At 42.4% G+C, this 26,704-nt stretch overlaps 1 protein-coding gene across 1 annotated transcript; it reads right to left on the minus strand.

Moving 5' to 3' along the window:
• Positions 1 to 26,544, minus strand: ELSPBP1 (epididymal sperm binding protein 1). Its single transcript, XM_041729662.1, has 7 exons — positions 26,428 to 26,544; positions 13,961 to 14,049; positions 8,673 to 8,810; positions 4,815 to 4,961; positions 3,638 to 3,796; positions 1,691 to 1,855; positions 1 to 447 (listed from the first exon to the last, which is right to left on the minus strand). Exons 1-6 carry the CDS (start codon positions 26,454 to 26,456, stop codon positions 1,698 to 1,700), a joined length of 720 nt encoding a protein of 239 aa, XP_041585596.1. The 5' UTR covers positions 26,457 to 26,544; the 3' UTR covers positions 1 to 447; positions 1,691 to 1,697.
• Between the last annotated feature and the right edge of the window lie 160 nt (positions 26,545 to 26,704).

Consider the following 26,704-nt stretch of genomic DNA (forward strand, 5'->3'; position numbering starts at 1 on the left):
TGCAATAAATTTCCTACCCTCTGTTTAACTTACTAATTTATTTATTAATGATTTAACAAGTATCTACAAATGCTCCACCCAAATCTACAGTTTCCCAGAAAGAGATAGCAGGTTGCAGTTCCTTCCAAGGGCCCCTGGGCTAAGAATCTGACCTCCGCCTGTGAGACTCACCACCCAGTCACCAAGGCTTCCTTCACCATACATTCTGGTCCCTCACCTTATCTCATTCTAGAGAGCACAAAGAGCAGCCCTGGGGGTTAACTGTGGGCTCCTTTATTGGTGGTTATGCCACATATTCCCTCTGTTCTTCACAAAGGACCAAGTGATTAAGCAAAATGGCAGACAAGGTACTTCTAAAAGCAATTAAACTTGAAAGACTTGATGAAAATGATGAAGCAGGTTCTAGACTTAGTATGTCCGTCTTCCTCTGAAGATGTTTCTCCTCCCCTTGAAAATAGAATCAAAAGCCAGTATTCAGGTAATAGGTATGCAGTGACTCAAGATGTAATGTGGTTACAAAGTTCTATATTGGTTTTCAAGTCTGAGTCCAAAGGGAGGCAGCTGAGCCAAGGGCAGTTGGATACCCCTGCCCCTCACCTGGCTCATGGGGGTGGGAAGCCACTGAACCATGACCACTGTAATCTCGCTGTAGTAGGCTTGGTGGAATAGAGACTTGCAGAAGATAGTTGTGCACTGGTGGACAGAAATCAGAGGCAGGACACTAAAAATGTTCTTAATTCTAGCCACAGCCTGGGGATGACTTGTGGGTATTTTGGTTTTGGTTTTCTTTAGAGAGAGAGAGCATGCTCATGTGTGAGATCATGACCTGAGATCATGACGTCAAGGGACGTTTAACCAACTGAGCTATCCAAGCACACCAGCTTGTGGATGTTTTTTAATATCCACCTTGTTGAGATGGTACCCAGAGCCCCACAGGCCTATTGATGTCTCGTCTGTTCCAGGAAGATGATTTTCATGACTAATCCAAAATTCAGGAGGAGTCACTAATTTTGGTGTCACCCATAAGCCATATGCATTGTTAAGGGCAAACATTGCTAGAAACACCAAAGTTGTCCGCACATCTGATGAAAGGGCTTCTGTTTGTGTTTAAATCCCAGAACCACTGAGTGATTAGGTCAGTGGACCCATGCCAGAGGGTCTGGAGAGCTTCCACAGGCCTTAGAATACTAAAGCCAGAGGAAAGGACTGGAAGGGAGAATGAAGTTTGTCCTGTGGAGATAGCTGAGGACTTATGTGTGGAGGTGGGGGAGGGACCCTCATGATGAGGAGCAGAAGGGAACCCTACCTTTTTGTCCACTGGCTACTCAGTGACGGGGATAGTAGATCAATAACCTGGCACCATGGCCTCCAGGTACCAGACAAGTCCTGGTAATCTCCTTTCAAGCTCATTTTTTCTTCTCACACTCCAGTTTGAGAAATTCCATTTTCCTATCTTGCACACTCAAGGCCTCCTGGACCTAAAACTTGGCATGATACCTTTCTGGTTCTGAAAGAGTCCACCTCCTTCTCATTTGGGAAGCTGTCCCAGTCTCCACCCACCCACCCAACCTCCACTTCACCTCATCTCTAGGACATGGAGCTCACCTTGCTGGTAATCTCAGCTAATCATGCTGGAAGGAACAGACGTCACTTTCACACAGTATTGCCCTGGGTGTGTTATGCATCTCACCTTTGCATCAGCAATACACCCAGGTGTGGTCCCGGTCGTAGTTGTAAGAGGTTGCACACCATGTGAGGTTCTCTTTTGTTCCTTTGCCGATACAGTTATAATAATTCTTGTTTTTATAGCTGAATGGGAAGTGGCAGGGAAAGCCAGGAACCAAGGAGGAAATTCCTAGGAAGAAGAAGGGGATAGGATAGTAGTTACCCCTGTGTCTTTACACTGTGGTGAAGGCTTAAGCTTCAGAGCCCATCCTAAAATCAAAATTGGGTCCACATTGCCTGTGGGAGTTTTGTTTGGGCTTGCTCAGAAGCTTCCATTAGAGGAGAGAAATGCTGACCTAATCCTAAATGTCCGATTTTCTTCCTGAGGAAGCTAAATTAGTTCCACTAATAGTAGAAGAAGGACTATGGGCTGTGTGAAAGCACAAGGGGTCCTGGCGGTGGGAGAAAGTAGGACATTATGTCACCAAGGGAACCAGGGAGTGGAGTGGGAAGCACTGAGAGGATGTATTACAGGGAGTCTTATCCAAAGATCCTGGATGCGTGAATTCACCACTTGCTAAAATTTATTTGGAACCGGAGTCAGTACTGGTGGGGTTTTTGCGGTCATATGTGGACACACAGAGCCCATGTTCCTAACTGAAGCCCAGCAAGGCTGCATGCACCCTGCCTTCGCTGTGCAGCTTTCCTGCTGTAGACAAGTATTTAAAATGCCCAAATGTAGTGCTGAAGAGCTGTCCAGAGTCCCTGAAGTGCACGCAGGCTGGGATGTGCCCTATGGGGAAATATTATATTTACAGAAAAATGTTCTGTTTTCCTTCCTTGAGGACTTCTTCCTTATCATCCACCAAATCTACGTTTGTTCTCCTTTGTTAACAAAATTATCCAAAACATGCAATAGGGGCAAAAGATTTCCATGTGACCTTTTCATGTCCTTCTAGAGCATTGTCTAAACAGTCCCTAAGGGTCACCTGATTGTCTAGCTCAGGGCCCTGAGATTTGGATTTCATATAATTTTTGTCACAAAATGTGATTCTTCTTTGGACTTTTTAAAATCACTGAGTGGGGCACTTGGTGAGATGAGCACTGGGTGATATGCTATATGTGGCAAATTGAACTCCAATAAAAAAAAAAAAACAATTCTTAGATTGGGGTCCAAAAGAAGTAGTCCAGGTGTGGCCCATAGGCAGGATGTGGTTTGCAGACCCCTACTCTAGGGAAATAGAACTTGGTCTGACTTACTATCTGCTGTTGGCTAGAACAAGTTCCCCAACTCTGGAACTTGTAGAAAACTAATACATCATAACTAATTTTTATTCAATAGAGATGCCAATAATTTCTGTCTGGTAGACAAGATAACAACAACAAAGGTTTGATTGCCCTTTAGATGTTAACAGATTTTGTGGCTAACTTAACAATCTTGCTTGTACTCAACATTCTTCTCTTCACTGACTTTGTGTATTTCTTATAATTTCCCCTGAATTGGCTTCACTATCCTTCTAGTTACATTATTAATCGATTTTTTTTCTTTACGTAAGCTCCATGCCCACCCAGTATGGGGCCCAGTGCAGTGCTTGATCTCACAACCCTAAGATTAAGACCTGAGATGAGATCAAGAGTTGGACGCTTAACTGAATGAGCCACCCACGTACCCCAGATTTTTTTAAACCATATGTGCTTACTCTGTGTTTGTACAGCAAGTGTTAGGTGTTTCACATTTTGAAAATCTTATATTGACCTCTTTCTTTTGGATCTCAAGCAGCCCATATTTTGCCCATCACGCTGTTGCATTGTTTATGTTATTTGCTCATCAGATCCATGAGGGTAGGACTCTGCCTTACTCATTACCATATGCCCACTGTGTCTGGCACACAGTAGGGCTGGATTAGGTGTTTGCTGAGTAAATGAATGAAGGAATCCATCCATGTCCATCCAGTCCCCTTCCCCAGATTACTAGTATCAGCACAGAGGCTCCACTTCCCATCCTCATCCATGTTCTCTGTGGTTGGGCACCAGAGCTTGTTGTTTTCATCCTCCATGCATTCAAAGATCGTGCTATTTCTGAAGATGGAGGGGAAGATGCAGGGCTTGCTGAAAGAATTTCCGCCATACTCTGAAAATAATTATGGAAAGGTCACAGGGACAAGAAGAGACAACAAAAAGAGCTTCCATTTATCACACATGAACTTAGGCACCATAACACTGAACGCACCCAATCAAGTTCTCGTGATGCTATTATGTCCACTTTGCATATAAGTGAGAACCCAAATCATTCATGACCACACAGTTTACTGTCTCCCTGAACAAAGGCTTTTGTGTTCCACAGGCTTTATCAACAGAGTTATCGTGAGATTTAAGGATAAGGTTGATAGTGTTAAGGACCCAAGTGATGGATGTCTAGTGGAAAGATAAAATCAAGGTTTTATATGGGATTAAGATTTTTTGAGTGCTAAGGGAAGAACATAATTAAGACTTTGGGAATAAGTATGCCCATGGATAGGTGCCTTGCTTGAATCTTCATCTCGATGGAGGCAACACTACTTAGTGGGGAAGCATGGGCATTAGAGCCATATGAACTTGAATTCAAATCCTAACTCTGACATCACCTAGGAGAATGACCTTGGGCAAGACTTAATTTTACTGGGACCATTTGCTGAATAGAGAAAAAAAAAAAAGCATCTCATAGAACTTCCACGGAAAGATTCAATGAGAGATTATATATAGAGGTCCTGGATTATAGTCTAATACAGAGAGAGCTCTAGAATGAATGGAGGTCATTAAGAAGTGAAGAGTATGCATAGAATTAAGATGAAATGTACGTAGGGTCTAGCACTGGGTGAATCTGCTTATTGGCAACCGTAATACTTGAAAGCCAGTGTCAGGACTACACCCCATGGTTTTGGTTCTTGGGACAACCAGATTTTTGGTGCTGATGTTGGAGACTCAGGGGAACATGGTCTCAGGTCATTCCTGCCTCCTGTAGTTATCCTAATGTACTCTTTAAGAAGACACTTCATTTCTAGAAGTATTGCTCCCATTGCTCTACCCCGTGTCACCATGATCACCTCAGGAGAATTGTTGCTGTCCCCCCACTCCCCACCAAACACTCCATCCCTGCTCCAGTGCCTCACCGTTGGTTTCACAGTATTTCCACTGCTGATTCTCATCAAAGCTGGAGGTGACTGAGCACCACAGCCTTCTGAGGAAGCTGCCCTCCGTGATGCAGCTGTTATGGGACTTTCCTCGAAAGATGAAGGGGAAGATGCATCGTGGGTAATCTGTACAGAAAGGAGCCCATGAGTGGTTTGACTTTCTCCAGCCATTGATGGGACAGTCATTTAATCATTCATTCATCCATCCATCCATCCATCCATCCATCCATCCATCCATTAGCCACCAAAGTACAGAACAAGTATCAAGTCTGGAAGAGATTTTATTCATTCATTTCATCAAGTATTTCATAAAGAAAGCCTCCTCCTGTACTTTCAACCTCAAAGCTTCCCCAACAGAGTCCCCAGTCTCAACTCTGGCACCCCCACCTGCTGAACAAACATACTTCACCATGTCTTAAAAATGAATCTCTTAGGGTCAGCAAAAGACCTGTAGGAATCAGGTCACAACAAAGAATTTTGATGGTTTATGATCAACAGATGAAGTCAAGACCTTGACATAAAAGGAATGTTGCCATTACTGAAAAAAATGTCAAATATCAGAGAAGTCAAATACAGTAAAATTATCATCTAGGTGCTTGTACCTTCTTGCAACTTTCATAGATAGATTGAATTTCCCACCAGAAATGTTAATACAGCAAATATAATTTCAGACATTATGTTTACAGTGGGTGGATTTATTTTAAGTGAGAAAATCAGGGTCATTTGGAGATGATGGAGGGGTTTAATAGACGAAGGGACGAGGGAAGGCTTCCTTGAGCAGGTTGTATTTGAGAAGAGGCTCTCACAATGTGGAGAAGCCAGCCATGCAAAAATTGGGGGGAACTGAAGTACAGGCAGAGAGAATAATAGTGTGAAGACTTCAGATACAGGAAGGAGTTCAGAACATTCAAGAAACATGACAACCAGTGTAGCTGGAGCTCAGCAGTCAAGGAAGAGAATGGGAGATGATGAAGACAGAAAGGGCAAGGTCCTGTAGAGCTTTGCAGACCAAGGTGAGAGGATCTTCCCCTCCTTCTTTTGCTTTCTCTTCCTCCCCCTCGTCCTTCTTCCCTTTCTCCTTCCTATTGAGTAGTAGGAGTTCTTTTGGATATTTCAGATATTAACCCCTTATCAGATATATGATTTGCAAATATTTTTGCAAAATATTCCCATTCCGTGGTTGCCTTTTCATTTTATTGATGGTTTCTTTTGCTATACAGCAGCTTTGTAGTTTGATGTAGTCCCACTTGTTTATTTTTGCTTTTGTTGCCTTTGATTTTGGGGTCAGATAAAAAAAAATCATTGCCAAGCCTGCTTATGGTTTCACATTTTATTTTCAAGTCTTCAATCATTTCAAGTTGACTTTGTGTACAGCGTAAAATATGGATTTTGTTTCATTCTTTTGCATGTGGCTGTCCATTTTTCCCAACACCACTTATTGAAGACACTGTCCTTTCCCCCATTGCATGTTCTTGGCTCCTTTGTCATAAATTAATTGACCATATATGCATGGGCTTATTTCTGGGCTCTCAATTCTGTTCCATTGATCTGTGTGTCCATTTTTATGCCAATACCGTACTGTTTTTATTACTATAGCTTAGCAATATAGTCTGAAATCAGGAAATGTGGTGCCTCCTCCTTTGCAATGGCTTTTCCAGGGGTCAGGATATTTTTCTAAGTGTGCAGGTGAGCTACAGAGGTCCCACTTGAGCAGGGGGAGTAGCATTGCCTGACTTCACATTCCAAAAAGATTTCTTTGACTGATGTGTGAGGAATTGGCTGGAGGAAGGTGGGGGGCTGGTTTGAGGAAACCTGTTAGCAAATTTTGGCAAGCAGAGGTGACGATGATTCAGAAAAGGATGGAGGCAGTGAAGCAGCTTCTTTCCAGAAGCTAAAACTAGGATCTATTTTGACAGCAAAATTAAGTCTGGTTTATGGATTACACATGGGATGGGAGGTAAGGGATTAGGGATGATTCTGTTTTTCTGATTTACACAGCGGTGGCACCTTGTCCTTATTTGAAGAAACCTACAAATGAGCAGGAAAGCCTCTGCACACAATATATATTTCTAGTGATATGAATATCATAAGCTAAGATGTCTAGTGATTGCCACGGATACCCGTTTCGGATTCCACTATTTCACTCATGAGGTGAAGCATCCTGCAAGGCATTACTTGGGAATGCCCCTGGAAAACCACTTCCCCACCGCTGTGGGGCAAGGCTAAGATGTTAAAGCTGTTCACAGGTAGTTAGTAACCCACCAGTATGGGTTCCAAAGAACATTACTTGCCTCAGGAGCCAGAGCTGAGAGAGGAGATGCAAAAGGCAAACCTTCATCTGTACAAGAGCCTTCGGTGATATGGCTGAAAGAGGTTTAATTAAATGCAGATTGTTGAATATCTTGGCCTTGACTGTGTCTAGTATATGCACTTTTGGCAAAGTTTTGTCCCCTTTTGTATATTTTATGCTTGTTCCAGGACCTCTTTTCCAGAATTTTTAAAATTATTTTTATTATTTTATTATTTTTAGATTTTATTTATTTGTTCACGAGAAACACACAGACAGAGAGGCAGAGACACAGGCAGAGGGAGAAACAGGCTCCATGTGGGGAGCCCGACATGGGACTTGATCCCAGATCTCCAGGATCAGGCTCTGGGCTGAAGGTGGCACTAAACCTCTGAGCTACCGGGCTGCCCCCCAGAATTGTTTTTAAATTTGTTTCTAATTTTCAGATTCAGTTTAAACCAGTTGATCTTGATTTGCATCGTTTGAACTAGAGGAATATTTTCAACCAGGGGTAGCATTGCTTCCAGGTTTGGTTTCGGTTTTTCAATGGAACAGGGCTTCTTTGTAGTCATTTTTGGCTCTTATAATCAAAGAGATTTTACTTGGAGGTACAAGCCTCTGGCCACTTTTTAATATCTTTTAGGTGAGTTATGATCATGCATGCTTATTGCTTTATTATCAATTTGTCTCATTTTATTTCTGTCTTATATTGCAGTTATGGAATTATGTTGATTTATCTTGAAATTATGAATTTAGGATAGGTAATGTTCTTTATACATTTTATTTCAGGATAGAAAAAGGAATGTTTTATTTACTATCAAAGGGAGCATTTGATCTAAGAGAGTCAAGAACAGTGGTATGAGGGAGAAGTAAATCCTGCATATTCAAAAGCCAGCTACTACTAGGAACAATTAAAATGTCCAACAATAAAATATTAGTTAAAACAAACAAAATGCCTTTTATCCTGTGCACAAAAGATCAAAATCATATAATTACAAAGATGTCTTGGGTTTTGAGAATAAAGTAAACAGAGTCTTTCAAATCTCCTCTCTATTATACTTTGTTTCTGTCTTTCCTTATTAATTTAAAAAATCAAGAAAGAGACAAAGAATACAGTGGTTCAGAGAGCACCATTTTCAACACTATCATTGTTAACATTATTACCCTATACTAGCATCCAGTGTTTTGCCTTCCGGGAGGATTTTTTTTTCTAAAGATTTTATTTATTTATTCACGAGAGACAGAGAGAGAGAGAGAGAGAGGAGAGAGAGAGAGAGAGAGGGGCGGAGACACAGACAGAGAGCAAAGCAGGCTCCATGCAGGGAGCCCGACATGGGACTCAATTCCCTGTCTCCAGGATCACACCCTGGGCTGAAGGCGGCGCTAAACCGCTGAGCCACCCGGGCTGCCCCGGGAGCATTTTTTATGCACACACACGTATATCATAACTCATCTTCAAAAATATGATTATATTATACAAATCCACATACTATTTTTTGCAATCCATCATTTGAAGAGGACTGCTGAGGGGACAGTGTGGCGCCACTCACCGTCTGCCATGCAGAATTTCCACTGCCCATTATAAACAGCTCTGGTTGCACACCAAGGAGAGAAGCTATTGGTTTTGATGCAAGAGAAGTAAGAAGACCCCTTGTAGACGAAGGGAAATACACATGAATCTTTCTGATCTAGAAGACAGAGAGACAAAATATTGTGACAGGGCTTTGTCACAATGAGTGAGCCAAGGATGAGTCTTGGTTTTATTCCCTGGGGGGGTGGTTGAAGGCAACACGTGGAGCTTTAGCATCCAAATTTCTCATGACCTATAAGGGCATGTCCAGTTTATACTGAGACCCAAAGTACAGGGAAGGAGTCTCATAAACCATAAAAACAACCGGGATGAAGTTTTCCTCCAGACCATTGGAGTACCATCAATGTTACACAAAATGCATTTGGTAAAGGTCACAAGATCACATTAGGTAATGGAAGAGACACACAGTCAAATAATTCTGAAAAATGATTTTGTTTTTCAATGCTCTTTTCAATCTTTCTGATTACACAAAAGAGAAAGCTTCACTTTAATGCTAGTATTTCTCTACCATGTCTCTAATTCTTAATAATCTCCCTTTTTAACAACAAACAACAACAACCAAAAAAAGAGGGCACGATTCAGGCTCAAAGCCTTTTTGGGACAATAGCATCTAGTAGAATATAATAATGGGATTTTGTTTTCATAGTATTTATTTTTGTTTGCAATTTCTATTTATGGCAAGTAGTAGCATTTTTACAGATTACAGAGCTGATGTTAACTATTCTTTAAAATAGGATGTTAAAGTGAAGAAAAGTGATCACATTTAAAGAAGAAGGCTAAGTAAATGATAGTGCTGGTGCTATGAAGATGTGGCAAATATTGAGGGCGTGGTACCTGGATGAGTAAAATTGGAAAAATGCAACCCTTGGCCTTTGTATTCCTCGGTAAGAAGACAGGGACTTTGTCTTTGACACAGTGCGTCCTTGGAAACTAGAATAGTGACTTGCTCATAGTAGATGCTTATGAAAGAATGAAGAAATAATTTCACAAAATACCGCATGAAAAAAAAGCTAAATGAGTTTCTTTAATGAAGAATTCATCAGAAGGGTCAATACTCAAATGAGAATTGAATTAGCAAGAGGTGTTTGGAGTATATTGAATAATCCTTCCTCCTCACTCCCTGATACCTCTGGAGACTAATGGTCCCTGAAACACATCTTGTGAAATTCTCTTCTAGCTCAAATTTTTCACATCATGCAGAAGGAAGTGAGGAACCATGTAAGATAAAGCATCATTTCAACTTAATACTTTTTTTCTTTTTTAGCAGAACTAGAATGAGAACTAGAATTTTTAATCTACTGGTTGAGGATCACAGCTTTTCTCTCTGCCTTCATCCTGTCATTCCTCTTTTCCTCCCTTCCTTCCTCCCTCAAAGATATAATGAAGGCTTACTATGACTAAGACATTCTGATAGGTTATTTATGTGCATGCATATACGTGTGTGTCCTCATGGTCCAAACCTAGGCAAAGCTTCCATGGATTCACTAAACCTATCTTCTTTTTCTTTCTGGGCTCCTAGCTAGAACCCATTTTTTGGCCTCTTTTATAGTTAGGTGGGACCACATGACTCGTTACAACTCATGGAATGTGGGTGGAAATGATGTCCACCATTTCCTTGCTCAGAAAAGTCCCAAGCAAACCTCTATGCTCCTTTCTTCCTCTGCCAGCTGGACACACAGCAGTGGTTCTTGATGGAGAAGGGGACATTAGATAATGTTTGGGGACATTTTGGTTGTTACAGCTAGGAGAGGAGGGAGCTAGTACCTGTACCACTGGTATCTACTGGGCAGAGGCCAGAGATGTTTCTAAACATCTTACCACACACAGATTCCAGAACAAAGTCATCTGGCCCCAAATGTCAATAGTGCCCAAGTTGAAAAAGTTAGGTAAAAGGACCCTGCAGAGAACAATGAAGCCCTAGGGGATGTTGGAGCCACAATACAGAAGCGTCCTATATCTCTGAATCACAATGAAAGAGGCATCCCACCAAACAGCCACACTGAAGTGCTAGATGAGTTTGACAAGAACTCTGTTGAATTGAACCACTGACAATTGCGGATAGTTAATCTGTTACCAATACAGACGAATAAGACATCCTCTCTATCTTCAGTCTGGTAGCCCCGTCTCTTCTGGATCAGATTCTTACCCTGTATAATCTGACAGAGGCCATCATAAGGGTGAGTGAGGGATGTGCTAAGAGAGGGTGGAAAAGGCCGACCTCCATTTCTGAGCTTCGCCAATGGGTTGATGAAAGTAGAGGTCCTTAGGTCACAGTGCATTGTCCACCTCTTGGTCTCAGAACTTTTAAATCTTGGTTTTGTAAAGTTGAGACCAGTTAATATCTGGAAAGTGCTTAGAAGAGGACCTGGGACATGACTGCTATACCATCATTACCATCACAGTCATCATTGTCATCAGTGATTCTCAGTCATGGACACCACCAGTATGTATGATGCTGGTGGTGAGGGGAGGGCAGGCAGATGCCCCCTGGACACAGGATTAAGATTATCCTTGGGAGTTGTTAGTAAGGATCAACACATAATAGATACTATTAGCCATCTGCAAAGTAATTCAGCAGATGGTCTAATCTTCTTAAATGGGTTAAAATCCTCCATAATCTGGGCCCTGCAGAACCTCTCTGTTCTCACTGCCTGATTAACATTTCCTCGACCTTCCTCCACGTTCTTTCTTGTCTTTGGCATTTGGCTCATGCCCTTCATCCTGCTCTTTTCTTTATTCCTAGCTTTATTCCCTGTTACTCATCTATATAACTTGGTTCAATGTGGATCAACACTCTTCTCCACTCTCCCTGCTGAGCAGGGAGCCTGCTTCTCTGTCTCCCTCTGCTCCTCCCTGCTTCTCCCCCTCCCTCTGCTCCTTCCCCTGCTCATGTTCTCTTGCTTGTTTGCTCACTCTCTCAAATAAATAAATAAAATATTTTTTTAAAAAAAGAATATAGTTACCTGTTTATGTGTCTATCACTCTCATTTGCTGTAAGCTCTCTGAGTATAAGGCATGAATTTCATTTATTGCTAGCTATGTTTCTAGCCCATTGCACCCTGCCTGGCATTTGGGAATCATTTGATAAATGTGTATGGAACAAATTAGTTCATAAATATGTGCAGAGAAGACTTAGGGATGCCAAGTTTTGCCACCGGAATATGGGTGTGGTCTCAGGAAGGTATGACCAGAATGAGACAATAACTGGGAAAGCTGGCATCGTTCCCTGTCTAAATAAACTATGAGTTTTTAGCCTTTGGGGGACCTCTCTATTCTTATGAGAAGCTAGACCTTCTCTCTAGGAAAATACTCATACCTCCCTGTGGCAGAGACTGCTGTGTGTTCAAAACCAGCTTCATCTTCCTTCCTACTACTAAAAACTACATTTCCCAGACTCCCTTGTAGCTAAGTATCCTGTGAGTTCTGGCCAGTGGAAATGGGAGAAAGTGACAGATATCAATCACTTCCTGGCCAAACAAACCTCTCTTCCAAGATCATCAGACTCTTGATTCTTGTCTATCAGCTTCAAGCATAAAATCCACAGGGCATCCTGAAGCCCTAGAGGATGGTGAAGACCCACGGTGGAAGGTGATGGATCCCTGCTGACCAGATGCACCCTCATTGGACTTTATAGAAATAAAATGCTTTGTGTTAAGCTGCTGAAAGTTTGTAATTTGTCTGTTTCAATATCTATTCTCAATACTCTGATAAATACACACCTTCTTTTATACTAATCCAGGGCTTCGTGAACTCATGCTTTCCCAGTGAACTCAGGTTAGGAATCTCTGGAATAAAGAATGTTATCAGTGAAAAAGGACTTTGTGGAATAAAAGGGCATGAAAACGGGAATGTTTCTTGAGGGTTTATCAGGCAGAAAAGGAGTTTAGTTGTAGAGAATAGTTTCAACATAGCTTGAATGAACTACATATAATCAAGGTCTCTCTTTGTTCTGCTTCTGTGCTTACCATAAGATCTTTGGGTGGTTGATTTAGATTCCTAGATATATGAAGAGTATAGCCTCACACCCACTAGAATGGCTACTTTTTTTTAAAAAAAAAAAGCAGAAAACAACAAGCATTGGCAAAGATGTAGAGAAATTGGAACTCTTGCACTGTTGATGGGAATATAAAATGGTGCGGCTGCTTTGGAAAATAGTATGGCAGTTCCTCAAAAAATTAAACATAAAATTACCATATGACGCAACAATTCCCCCTCTGGGTATATCTCTACAAGAATTGAAAGTGGATTCTCAGAGAAGTATTTGTTATACCCTATGTTTATAGCAGCATTATTCACAATAACCAAAAGTTAGAAACAATCCAAGTCCATCAGCGGATGAATGGATAAACAAAATGTGGTATGTACATGTGTGTATCACACACACAGTGGAATATTATTCAGCCCTAAAAGGGAAATCTGACAGCTGCTACAACATGGATGAATCTTGAGGACATTATGCTAAGTGACATAAGCCCGTCAGAAAAAGACAAGTACTGTTTGCTTCCACTTTCATGAGGTATCTAGAGCAGTCAAATTCATAGATACAGAAAGCAGAATGATGGTTGTCAGAGGTTGGAGGGAGGGAGAAATCCAAGTTGTTTAATGGGTACAGAGTTCTTTTAGTTTTGCAAGCTGAAAAGAGTGCTGGCTATTGGTTATACAACAACATGAATGTACTTCTACTGAATTGTACACTTCAAAATGGTTAAGATGGTAAATTTTATCTTCTGGGCATTTTACCACAATTTAAGAAAAATTGTGGAGGGTCTAAGTTGGAGTCTGATGACACAATCCGTTGGAATCATAGAGGCCTCCCCCTTTTTTTGAGAGAGAGAGAGAGAGAGAGAGAGAGAGAGAGAGATTGAGCATGTGAGTGGTGGGAGAGGGCCAAAGAGGGAGGGAGAGAATGGCTCAGAGCCCAACTTGGGGCTCGATCTCACGGACCTGAGTCAAAATCCAGAGTCAGACGTGTAACTGACTGAGCCACCCCTAGAGCCCTCCTTTTAATGAACATAACTGCACATCCCTACCATGTTCCTGAGCATCATGAAAGGTGCTTGTGTCAATTACAGCAGCCACCTGCTTACCCATGGTCTGACTTTCCATGTTGTCAGCTATCCGTAGTCAAGACAGTCCAAAAGCAGATGATTCTCTATCTCCTCCCTACTTGAATCCAGGAGTCTTTACTTTGGCCCTTTCATTCGTTCTGGTTTCCAAATCCTCCCCAGATTTTTCCAGTATACTCACTTCCACTTGTCTCATAGAAGTAGAGGAGGAAAGTTGTCCATCCCAACAGATAACTGGACCATGGGTTCATTTCAACTGGCCTCTTCTTTCTGCATTGAAGGAGGACAAAAACATTTTTTAAAAGATTTTATTTATTTATTTATTTGAGAGAGAGAGTGTGTGTACACACAAGCAGGAAGGAGGGGCAGAAGGAGAGGGAGAAACAGACTCCCTGCTGAGCAGGGAACCTGATTTGCGGATCTACCCCAGTACCCCAAGATCATGACCTGAGCCAAAGGCAGATGCTCAACTGCCACCCAAAGCCCCAGGAAGACAAAAATTTTGCTCCTGTGGGTCCCTTCTTCTTTCACTAACTCCCAGGTTTGGTGTCATGCATGCTGTTTTACTTTCTATCCCCAGAGGGCAGTGAAGAATAATTTACTCTTACAGGGAAGAAAAAATACATACACTGTCATTATGGAGTGGACAGTGTAACGGGAAGGAGAGATGTAGGAATTTGTTGAGCACTTACTGCATTTCAGGCTACACATTCAACACACATTATGCTACTTGGTTCTCACAAATGAAATGATAGCTATTTTAATCGCATTTCACAGATGAGGAAGCTGAGGTTCAGAGAAGCTAAGTGATCTGAGTTGATTACACAACGAGAAAATGACAGAATTCTAACCCACATAAGTGGCTCCAAGGGCTCTACTCATCATGGGGATCTTTAGCATAGCCTTAAACCCTCCCCATGGATAACACCCATATCTGGCTGGATATTAAAGTACTTTAATAGGGCAGCCCGGGTGGCTCGGCAGTTTAGCGCTGCCTTTGGCCCAGGGTGTGATCCTGGAGAACCAGGATCGAGTCCCACATTGGGCTTCCTGCATGGAGCCTGCTTCTCTCTCTGCCTGTGTCTCTGCCTCTCTCTCTCTCTCTCATGAATAATAAATAAAATCTTTAAAAATAAAAAATAAAGTACTTTAATAATCAGCATTTACCATCCTCACTAGCCATAATTTCTACTGGCTCTATTTGCCTCTGTACCATTTCCTTAATGACACATAGATGTGCCATTCTCTGTAGAAACAACAAGCCAGGATTGGAATTGGTGGTCTGGTTTTGTCTTGAGGCTCAGCTACTATCACCACTTCTATTGCTGGCTACGTTTTTGAGCGCCTACCATATGCCACTTTCTAACAACCTGATGAGCAGGCATGATCAGCTATGTTTTACAGAAGATTGAGACCAAGATTTGGGAGATTAAGTAACTTATCCAGGCACCGCAGGTGGTAAGTGACAATCTCGGGTTCAGCTGCAGTCCTGTCTACATCAGTGTCAGAGTCCTCAAACTCCATAAACCACTTCCCCTCCATGGGCCTGTGTTCCCTCACCTGCAGAGTGTAGGTTAATAACTCCTGCCTCTGGGGGAGGCCATGAGGGTCCAGGCAGATCCTGATGTGAAAGTGTCTTTCCATTGTAAATTGTTACTTGTGTTTATGATTAATTAAGGCAAATATCAGGGTAGCTCAGGGGAGACATCAGATGGCACCAATTCTTAGCAACAAATCTAGATGGTGGATTGGGGTAAAAAATATCCCAAGGCCATTGATTCAGGTCTTCAAACAGGTAGGGGACGCCACTGAGCACTTTGGTCTGAGAACACATCCTTTCACTTGGCTTTCCTGCTACCTATTGGAGCATTTTCTGATTTTTTTTGTTGTTGTTGTTATTTTTAACCACAGCACCATGCCCCAAACTTACTTTGCCTGAGTGATGTCTCATTCGCTGCCTACCTGCTCATGACTAACTCTGACTGGTGGTTCAGACACTGTAGTTGGATGATGTACCTTTGATTGTGGAGGATTAGCAGATCCTGGTTGAAATCCTAACTCTACCATTTACCACCTGGGTAATCTTTGGAAATTGCTTAAATTCTCCAAGGCTTAGTTTTATCATCTAAAAAAATGGGGATACTGGGGCGCGTGGGTGGCTGTCAGTTAAGCATCTGCCTTTGGCTCAGGTCACAAACCCTAGGGTCCCTGGATTGAGCCCCATGTCGGGCTCCTGGCTCAGGAGGAAGTCTACCCCTTTCCCTGCTCCTGCTCTCTCACTGTCTCTCTCAAATAAATAAATAAAATCTTTTTTTAAAGTGGGGTTACTAATCTTACCTATCATTTAGGGTTGTTAATGGTGATTAAATGAGATCAGTAAAAAATAACAGGTAATACTCATTGAGTGTTATACACTATTCTAAATTCATTATGATCTTGGTAGTAACCCAAAGCAGGGGCACTAGTATTACTTCCATTGCATATTTGGGGAAGTTGAGGCCCATAAAGCTAAAGTATCTTGCTTAGGATCACAAACCTCATTCTGACAACCTAATTCCAGAAACTGGGATCTTAGCTGCTGTGTGACACTGTCTTCAGGCTTACCATGGGATCTAATATGTGCTAAGCACCCCAAAAATGGCAGCCAAAATCACTGTTCGTACCAGACCTCTCCAGGAAAACTTTACTTCTGAGTGTCAAGGTTGTATTTTCAACTGCCTTCCCAGTATAGCCATCTATACTTGAGATGCCCCTCAAATGCCTCCAATTCCAAGATTCAGCTCCTGATATAAAACCCTAAACACACACACACACACACACCATGACTTGATTTAATTGTACCATGTTCTCTATGGTCTGAATGTTTGTGACTCCCTCAAGTTCATATGTTGGAATACCAATTCCCAAAGTTTTGGCAGAAGGAGGTAGGAGTGATGAGGTCATGAGGGTGAAGCCTCATGAGTGGGATTAATACTCTTATAAAAGATCCCCCTTGGGGCACCTGGGTGGGTCAGTGGTTGAACATCTGCCTTTGGCTTAGGTAGTGATCCAGGGGCCCTGGGCCCGAGTCCCGCATTTGGCTCGCCACAGGGAACCTGCTTCTCCCTCCCAAGAGTAAAGCTTTCTCCTCCCTCATGTCCCATCAGTCATCAAATCCCGTGGCTTCTACTTCCTGAATGGCTCTTGAACTCAGCATCTTCTGTCTCTCCTGCTCCTGCAAAGGCAGGCTTTCCTCTTCCCTCTCCCAAATGGTTGTCGTTCCCTCATGGATCCTGGACTCTAGGCTCTTCCCTGTCCTGTCCGCAGGGCTGCTGATGGGGCTTCCCTTGGGGCTTGCTTTTTTTCTTTTTTTTTTTTCTTTTTTTAAGATTTTATTTATTTATTTGATATAGAAAACCAGAGAGCACAAACGGGGGGAGCAGCAGAGGGAGCAGGAGAAGCATGCTCCCTGCCAAGCAGTGTGCCCAACTCAGGTCTCAATCCTGGGACCCTGGGATCATGACCTGAGCCAAAGGCAGACACTTAATGACTGAGCCACCCTTGGTGCTTGCTTTTAAGCATTCATTCAGGAACAGATATTTACTGATATTTACTGAACCTGTGATATGTGGGCTGCAGGGCTAGGGGATGAGAGATAGCAGCGTGTGAGACAGGCCCGGCCCCTGCCTTCCTGGGGTTGGCCATCTTCAAAGGAGCCAGACTAGAAGGGAATAAACCAGAGACAAGCATATAACTCTTGCTTGTGATCATGGCAAAGATGAAGGACAGAGGCTTCGGTAAGGAAGAACTGGGGCAAGGTGACTGGTTAGGAGGCCAAGGGAGGCTCTTCTGAGAAAATGACATAGAAACAGACCTGCAGGAAGAGCGGGATATAGACACGAGGGGAGTCGGGGTCATGGTGGCTCATCTGGGCAGAAGAGGCAGGATGTGAGAAAGAGTTAGGTATATTTAAGGAAAAGCTGAACCTGATGTGTCTGGGGCTGGAGCAGGGAGGAGTGAGGCCTGAGAGATGCTTGGTGAGGTGGATGGGGCTAGACCCTGCAGAGCCTTCTTTAGATTCTAAATGAAAATGGAAGCCACTGGAGAGATTAAAGAGGGGGCAAGGGGCATCCATCAATTCACAATTCTCCATCACTTCTATAATACAACCCACCGTCCATACCTGGCCTTCCCCTAAAAGCTCATTCCTTATCGCTCTTGTTCTCCCTTGATCCACCCCATTTACACCAGGCCTTTCACTGCTTCCAGCACAGACCAAGCTTCCTTACACCTCAGGGCCTTTGTGCTTTCTCTTTTCTCCACCTGGATGCTTCCCCCCAGGTATCTGCATGACTTGCTTCTTCGTACCATAAAGGATGTTGTACAAATACAAGGAGTTGATACGGACTGACGCTCTGGAATGTTAATGAGCCTACTTGGATGAAGACATGGATATTAATAGAAAATATTTGGAGGTGGTTCAAGACAATGATTGAACTGTAAAGTGATCTTTAAGATCCAGATCTTTAAGAGCCAGACACCCACGTCTGGAACATTCAGGTTAGGACCTAGTTATTCCTTGTGCACTGGCACATTCAAATGCTGTGGAGGACCCTTTGTTCTGGGCCATGGGGTAGTTGGGGCTGGCATCTTGCCATTGTCACCATATTATTAGCTGGTGGGATCTCTGAGAAGTGAGAATGAGCAACTAAGGGCAACTATGAGATTCTCCATTTAAATTACCACAGCTGTGTATGACTTTCACAATTAAAAACAATAATTTTGCATATGCAATCCATATGCATATATAATGTGTAAATATTACAGATGTGTTTGTATACACAAATATTCACACATTCATCCATCTTTCCTTCCATCCTTTCATCCATCCATCCATCCCTCTTTCCATCCATCATCCATCCATCCATTCTTCTACCATTCATTGTTTTATTCATCTATCTAATAAGTATTCCAGAACCCTACCATCTATATAGAACTGTGGCAACTACCAAGAGGAACTGGACGTGATTTCTGACCTCAACAGAAATGAGACATGGGCACCAATATCTATCACCCAACATGGAACAGCCACACCAGGTAGTGTAAAGGTGCTGAGAGTGTCACCAGGAGGCAGCCTAACCCACCGCCTCAGCTTGTTCTTTCTCTTGAGTCAAAAATGTTACAGTGGAGCCATGAGAAGACAATGACACCCAACCAACCAGGATTCAAAGACCCCCTCTTCCATTTATCTATTGGGTGACCTTAGGAAGATCATTTGACCTCTCTGATCTCTGGTTTTCAAGTTCTCATCTGTGGAGATTACAATCCAGCTATGGAAGCTATTGTGGGAATTATAGGAGCTCATGGGCATAAAAGCATGGGACTTTTAGTGTGGCTTCAAAACACTGAGTCCTTCTGCTCCTTGGCAGCAGATGATGATTCCATGTGTGAAACAAAACCTCAGTGTGAGACCCCGTCACACACACACACGCACACGCACATGCACACGCACATGCACACATATGCATACACACGTGCACCTCTTCTATTATGCATTCAGGCAGCCTTTGGAGGGAGCAGTGTCAAAACTTCAGGAAGATGTTTGAATCTCCGCTTTCTCCTTCATGAAACAGGGAGAGTGAGCCTTACCTTAGAGGGATAGTGCAAAGATTCATGCGACCATGTAGATAGTAGTTGACTACCAGGAACTTAATGGGCAATTTGTCCAGACTAGTTCTCTTTTCTTCCATCTCTTTTCCCCAAACTTGGGGTACAGGCAGCCTTCCGTGGCTTTACATAGCTCAGACAGTCTGGCTTCACCCACCCCTTCGAGTTTCTTAACAGAGAAAGGAATCTGCCCCCGACACCCCCCTTCCCCACTTTCTCTGGCCTTCCTTTCCCAGAGCTCCAGAGCACTGTCCAGCATGGCGGCCACCAGCCACTTGTGGGCTCTTGAGCACTTGAAATGTGGCGAGTTTTCATTGCCCCATGTTGTAAGCATAAAAAACTTACTGAGCTCTGAAGAAGAAGCATGAAAAGGAAAAGAATATAAATATCTCATTAAATTTTTTGGTGTTGATCAGACATTAAATGATAATATTTGGGATATCATGGTTCAACAAAATATATTGTTATCTTACTTTAAAAAAAATGTGGCTACTGCAAAACTTACAGTGATATTTATAGCTCATGTTATTCTTCCTCCAGAGGACAGGGCTGCTCTAAACCCTCCTTGCTGTGGGGGCCCCCAAGTCCCACTTCTCACACCCCTCCCGAGTTTCTAGGTTGAGGTGTACCTTTGAGAGAGTCCTTCTTGGCCCTAGCTGTCTCCACGAGCCCTCTTAAGGTTCTGCTCCCCAAATCTCTGGATTATTTGGGGACAGGCCCGACCGCTTTGGCCCCAACCTGTCTGTAGGAAGACACTGCAGCTTCCCAAAGGAAGGTTTTCTGTAAGTGGTTAGAATCAGGGCAGTTTGGATGGGATAGCCCCATGATTAATGATGCCCCAAGATGAGTTTATGCATATCCATGAGGCCCATAAAATTCAATCATGTGTATGTTAATGGGATCTTGCAGAGGCTGGGGTCATGAGCAGAATATTAATGAACAGAGGAGAAAGTGCTCCTGGATATGCAGCTACAAGGAAGTGGACAGATTTTAGGTGAATAATTTAAGAGCAAGAGCCCTAGAATTTTCTAGTGAGAAGGGAAGTATGGGAGAATCGAAACCAGCAGCTCTCTGAAACATATTATCTCATTTTTCCTCATTTTAAAATTCCATTCTACCATTCTGAAAATTTTGTAAGTCTACTGCCCTGCCTTAGTATCTTTTAGGATTGACACCATAGAGATTTACCAAATATTACCCTTGATCACAGGTAGGACCTGTTGGTTTTAAGGATGAGGAAATGGAGGCACAAATGTGCTCGGGGACTTGCCAAAACCATACAGCAAATAGGTGGGGAAAGTGGGACTTGGAGCAGCTGAGTCTGGAGTCTCATTTTATTGCCACTTTGGTGCCAGGTTCTCATTTCACAGGTTTGGGGGTTTTCCAAATAAGAGGTTTATGGTCTTTGTTTTCTGACATGGCAGCCTTCTTTCCATATCCTAGTTCCTGTCTCGGTCTCTGCCTTTCCTTCTTTCTCTGTATTGTGGAGATCACTCTCTCTCAGCCTCTCCTGTACCAGCTTTCTCCCCCCTCTCCCTTTTGCTCTCTGCCCTGTGTCCTTTTCCCTCCTCTTTATCTCTCTCAGTCTCTGGTTTGCACTACCAATCTCTGTGTGTCATTCTGACTTGAATATCCCACTCTATATATGCATACATTTATTTTTTTAAGATTTATTTATTTGGGATCCCTGGGTGGCACAGTGGTTTAGCGCCTGTCTTTGGCTCAGGGCGCGATCCTGGAGACCCAGGATCGAATCCCACATCGGGCTCCTGGTGCATGGAGCCTGCTTCTCCCTCTGCCTGTGTCTCTGCCTCTCTCTCTCTCTCTCTCTGTGTGTGACTATCATAAATTAAAAAAAAATTTAAAAAAAGATTTATTTATTTATTCATGAGAGAGAGAGGGGGGCAGAGACACAGGCAGAGGGAGAAGCCAGCTCTTTGCAGGAGCCTGATGCGGGACTTGATCCGGGATCCTAGGATCACGCCCTGAGCTGAAGGTGCCGCCCAACTGCTGAGCCACCCAGGCATCCCATATGCATACATTTATATGCATGTATATATACATGTGTGTATTCCCTCCCTCTGTCTTTTTCTTAGTCCATCAGCTTGCCTCTGTTTCGCTCTCAACTACTCCTTATTTGAATATAGGAATATAAGGGGCACCTGGGTGGCTCAGTTGGTTAAGTGTCTGTCTTCGGCTCAGGTCATGATATCAGGGTCCTGGGATCAAGTACCACATCAGGCTCCCTGCTCAGCAAGGAGTCTGCTTCTCCCTCTCCCTCTGCTGCTTCCCCTCCTTGTGCTCTCAAACAAATAAATAAAATCTTCAAATTAATAAAATAAAATAGGAATGCATATTGGAATCACTGGAAAGCTTTTAAGAATAATGACTCTCAGCCTCCAGCCTAGACCTACTGGCATTTGTAATTTTTTTAAAAACAGCTTTATTGAGGTATAATTGTACATGTTTACTGTCTGATTATGAGTTTGGAGATATGCATATCCCTGTGAAACCACCACCACAATCAAAGTAATAACATGTCTATCACCTCCAAAAGCTCCCTCTAGTCCCTTTGTGTCTGTTTTGTTTGCAAGAACATTCAACATGAGATCTCCCCTCTTAACAAACTTTAAGTGCACAATACAGCATTATTAGCTATAGGCACTCTGTTCTACAGCACATCTCCAGAGCATATTCATCTTGCATTGCTGAAACTTTATACACATTGAACAACAACTTTAGAGGCCTCGTCTTTTCATTGGAACCACTGGTCTCCAGGGAGCCCTAAGCCTTCTTGGGGCATCTTTCAACACCACATTCTCACACACAACACAAAGCGAGTTTCAATCCTCTTTGCTAGGACCCCAACAGGGCTCTCTATTTCAAAACACCTTTTCTTTTTTTAAAGATTGTATTTATTTATGAGAGAGAGAGAGAGGGAGAAGCAGGCTCCAGGTAGGGAGCCTGATGTGGGACTCGATCCCAGGTCTCCAGGCTCACCTTCGGGGCCGGAGGTGGCACTAAATCGCTGAGCTATTCGGGCTGCCCTCAAAACACCTTTTCTGATACCACCCACTCTTGCTTAGAGTGGTACCTTCATGAGGACAAGGCTGGCTCTCTTTTCCTCAAGCTTCCCATATACCGAGAGATGACACAACTTGACACTAGGAATGATGTGCTAGACACCCTGGTAGGGGCAACAGTGGATGCCACTGGCACATCTAAGGCAAGACAGAGCATAAGTGGGGCCCAGGGGAGGTGGAGGCAGAGAGCTTTCCCTGAAAAGTTTCCCGTGCCCTTCCATAGTGAAGAATTTTCCTAAATCCCTCCGCTTGTGAGGTACAGAGGAAAAGACAGTGGACTGGCACTTAGCCAGCTGTTCATCCACTATAACTCGTGTAATTCCCCCCACAAGTCCTGTTAGGCAGATGCTATTATCACTGTCTTAGAGAAGAGGAAATGAGGGACCGGGCTCACACAGCTAGTAGCAGACAGAGCTGTGAGCCTGGAAGCCCGACTTCAGTTCCAGGAGTGAGAGCACGGATGCGCTGAGGTTCAAGGTGAGGGCAGGGGGTAAGTGTTTGCACTGTCTAGGACTGACTTGACATTAATACCTAGCATACTCAAGGAATTCATTCAAATTGCAAGAAAAAGGCAAAGAACCGAGTAGAAGCGCAGGCAAAGGAAATGAATAGGACATAAATGCTGAGTGGTTTACTGTAGCAAGAGAAGAAATGCTCAGTTGCATTAGTGTTCCGATGAATGCAAATTTAAGTAGAAGTGAGGAATCATCTGGTATAGGTTAGACCTAAAGTTGGATTTTGATCTTGTTATTTGGCTAAAATCTGTTTCAATTCTGACCTTGGCCTTTGGCCAGCCAGTCCAGTTGCCTCAACAGGTATCTTTCCTGGAAATCCCTGAATGCTTATTTGATCAATGACTTTTTTTTTTCTCTTCATTTTTCCAAAGACGTACAGATGGCCAACTTGATCAACGATTTTTGTGATCATGTTGGCTGTTTTCATTGTTAATATGCACAGCATGCATTTTAATTTGCAAAACATCGGTAATGTTAACAAGGCATGGTTTCAGATTCATTTTTAATGTTAATATTTACCTTTAAATATGAGTATGCATTCTAGACATATTCTAGACATCTTATGTACTTTATATGTAGAAATTATGTCAGTGAGACAATATGTCAATTTGTTATGCAAAAGCAAAACACGACCCTACTCATGTTATTGTTAAAAAATAGCTTTCGGAAAGCCATTAATTTTATGAAAAAATTAGTTATTAAAAACTTTCAAACAGGCATAGAGAATAAAAAAATTATTGGTATGAAGATTAAGAAAGTTAATTTTCAGAAGAACATTATACTCCTTTAGGGTACAATATTGGGATGATTTAAAATATCATAAATAAAGCAGAATAGTAGAGATTAAGTGTTTATGTGTATCTACATCTAATAATTGCTTGGTATTCCACATTCACACTCTTAAACAAAATCTTTAAGAGTCACATTTCTTCCCTGAAGACCACCTGTCTTCCAAAAAATCCTGTTTCAGAAGGCTTCCAATAGTACAAGCATAAATTAAAAGCAAAATGATAATTTTGCCACTCCTATTGTTAACTGTGTAAAACAATCTTTCTTTCTAAATATAATAAAAACATTAATTTTTAAAAATGAGATACCCTAATACATTTTGTTCTCACCAATCAAATCTCAAAACACCGGTTTTACAAAATATTTTTAAAAAACATTCTTTCAGGTCTATGGAAGCTAAGAATTTATTTTATTTTATTTTTAAGATTGTATTTATTTATTCATGAGAGACACACAGAGAAAGGCAGAGACATAGGCAGAGGGAGACTCAATCCTAGGACCCTGGGATCATGACCTGAACCAAAGGCAGACGCTTTCACCACTGAGCCACCTAGGTACCCTCTAAGCTAAGAACTTACACAAGTCTTTAAATTATTGCTGTACATGGCCAATAAATTTTGGTAGTTGAAGATTTTTGAGATTTGCTCAAGCAAATCCTAATTAACAATGTTCTAGAAAATACAGGATTCAGAAGGGCCTGGACAGCTCAGTCAAAAGAGTGTGCAACTCTTAATCTCAGGGTTATGAGTTTAAGTCCTACGTTGTGTGTAGAGATTTATTAAATAAATTAATTAATTAAATTAAAACCTCAGAAAATATGTGATTAAAAAAGTTTTCCCTGAATTATATTCAGGCTGTGCAAAAGTTTAGTGAGACTATGAGAGTGTGTCGATTCTTAGCCCATTCACCAATGCTCAGACATATAGAAATCACAGAAATTAAAACTTGCCAACAAAATGTGCTCATGAGAAACTGTCTCCTTCATTCATTAAGTGATTCTTTGATCTCACATGGGTAATAACAAAACAAATGTGACTGAGTAAATATTTGGAGTGGGAGGTTTAGTGACGTGACTTGCAGTTGTGATTGACACGGAACAGAGATGAGGCAAACACACGTGGTTTAGGACTTGCAAGTATGTGACATCTTAATATCTGTGGTTTTGTATTCATAAAGTGCCAACCCTCAAAACAAATGATAGTGAGCCAAAGACCAACTATTATGTTGCAGAACATATTCCAGAACTGCCTTACCACGTGTCGGTGAAAGATGTTCAAACAAGAAGGGGAAGTGGCTACTGCTTGTTCACATGCTATCTGAACAACAAAGATAGTGAATACAGCATCTCCTGGCCCTCTGGATCATGAAGGGAAAACTGCCTACGACTGACACCATCTTGCAGACAATGGTCTGTGTACAGCAGAGGTAAAGACATGACGAAGAATTGTGCTCTGAGATTGGAAGTATTCCTTGGCGAGATATGTATGGCTTCAAGTCCCGGGAAGAGGAGAAAGTGGTTCACATGAAATGAATGCTGAGATGCTGATAAGAATCCCCAAATGCCAACTTCATTGTCCTGTGTGGACATCTATCAGTCCAAGATTTAGGGACAATCTTTCTTAAGTGACCACAGGAAGCAGTACATGAAGGCAAGAATGTTAGAGATAAGTAAAGACAGAGATCATTTCTAATTAGAATTGGAATCCAAAACTCTTGAGTAAGCTTTGGTTTCATTTAAAAATAAAATCTAGGCTCCTGGGTGGCTATGTCAGTTAAGTGTCCAACTCTTTTTTTTTTTAAGATTTTATTTATTTATTCATGAGAGACACAGAGAGAGGCAGAGACACAGGCAGAGGGAGAAGCAGGCTCCTTGCGGGGGAACCCAATGCGGGACTCCATCCCAGGACCCCAGGATCATGCCTTGAGCCAAAGACAGATGCTTGACCACTAGGCCACCAAGGTGCCTCAAATGTCCAAGTCTTGATCTCAGCTTAAGTCTTGATCCCAGGGTCGTGAGTTCAAGTCCCATGCTGGATTCCACACTGGGTATGGAGCCTACTTAAAATAAGTAAATAAATAAAATATTTAGAAAAAATAAGAATAAAATATATTGTCCCAGAGCAGAAGTCCTACAGTTGAGAGCCTCCAATTTGATGGGTGTTGACACTTTGATGGTTGTAATTTGGGGCCAAGGCTTTCCTTATCGTTTGTTCCAAAGGAAATTCTCATCTTACTAATAATATGAAGGAGACATGATAGATATACTTTTAACTTAAAGTATATCAGTGAAGACTACAAGAGACTTCAGAATTCAGTCTTACTTCTCAGAGTTGTGACATGTAGGGAACCATAATGTGACATTGCTTATTCCTCAGAACTGCAAAGCCACCTGCAGCCCACTGGGTGGATTGCCATGTGTCTCTGGAGAGCTGAGGCCCAAACCAGAGATCCACAGAGCCTGCACATGGATGCTTGTATCTGGAAGCAAATCTGCATCTCCAACCAGCCTCCCTGGACTTTCAAAGACCCAAAAGCACCAAGACATAGATAAACCTATACTCTCATGGATCCTTGATGATAGTGGAAACAACCTGAAATTCCTTTCTGTGACTTACCTAATCCTTGCATAGTTCTTTTTCTGCATTTCTTCTGATGTGAGGCAGGTGGTCTAGCTTTGGGGCAGAGAGAGGAAAGGAGGAGAAGGGAAGGAGAGGACGTGGAGGACAAGGGTAGAGGGAGGAGGGATAGAAAAAGCAGGGGAAGGATAAGGGAGTGAAAAGGAGAAGTGGCATTACAAGAAGGAAGGGGAGGAGAGAAGGAGGAGTCTAGGGGAAAAGGAGAGGGAGGAGGAGGGAGAAGGAAAGGTAAGGAGGAGGAGGGAGGAGACATGGA

Source organism: Vulpes lagopus, chromosome 2 (assembly GCF_018345385.1).
Source record: "Vulpes lagopus strain Blue_001 chromosome 2, ASM1834538v1, whole genome shotgun sequence".
Taxonomy (NCBI): domain Eukaryota; kingdom Metazoa; phylum Chordata; class Mammalia; order Carnivora; family Canidae; genus Vulpes; species Vulpes lagopus.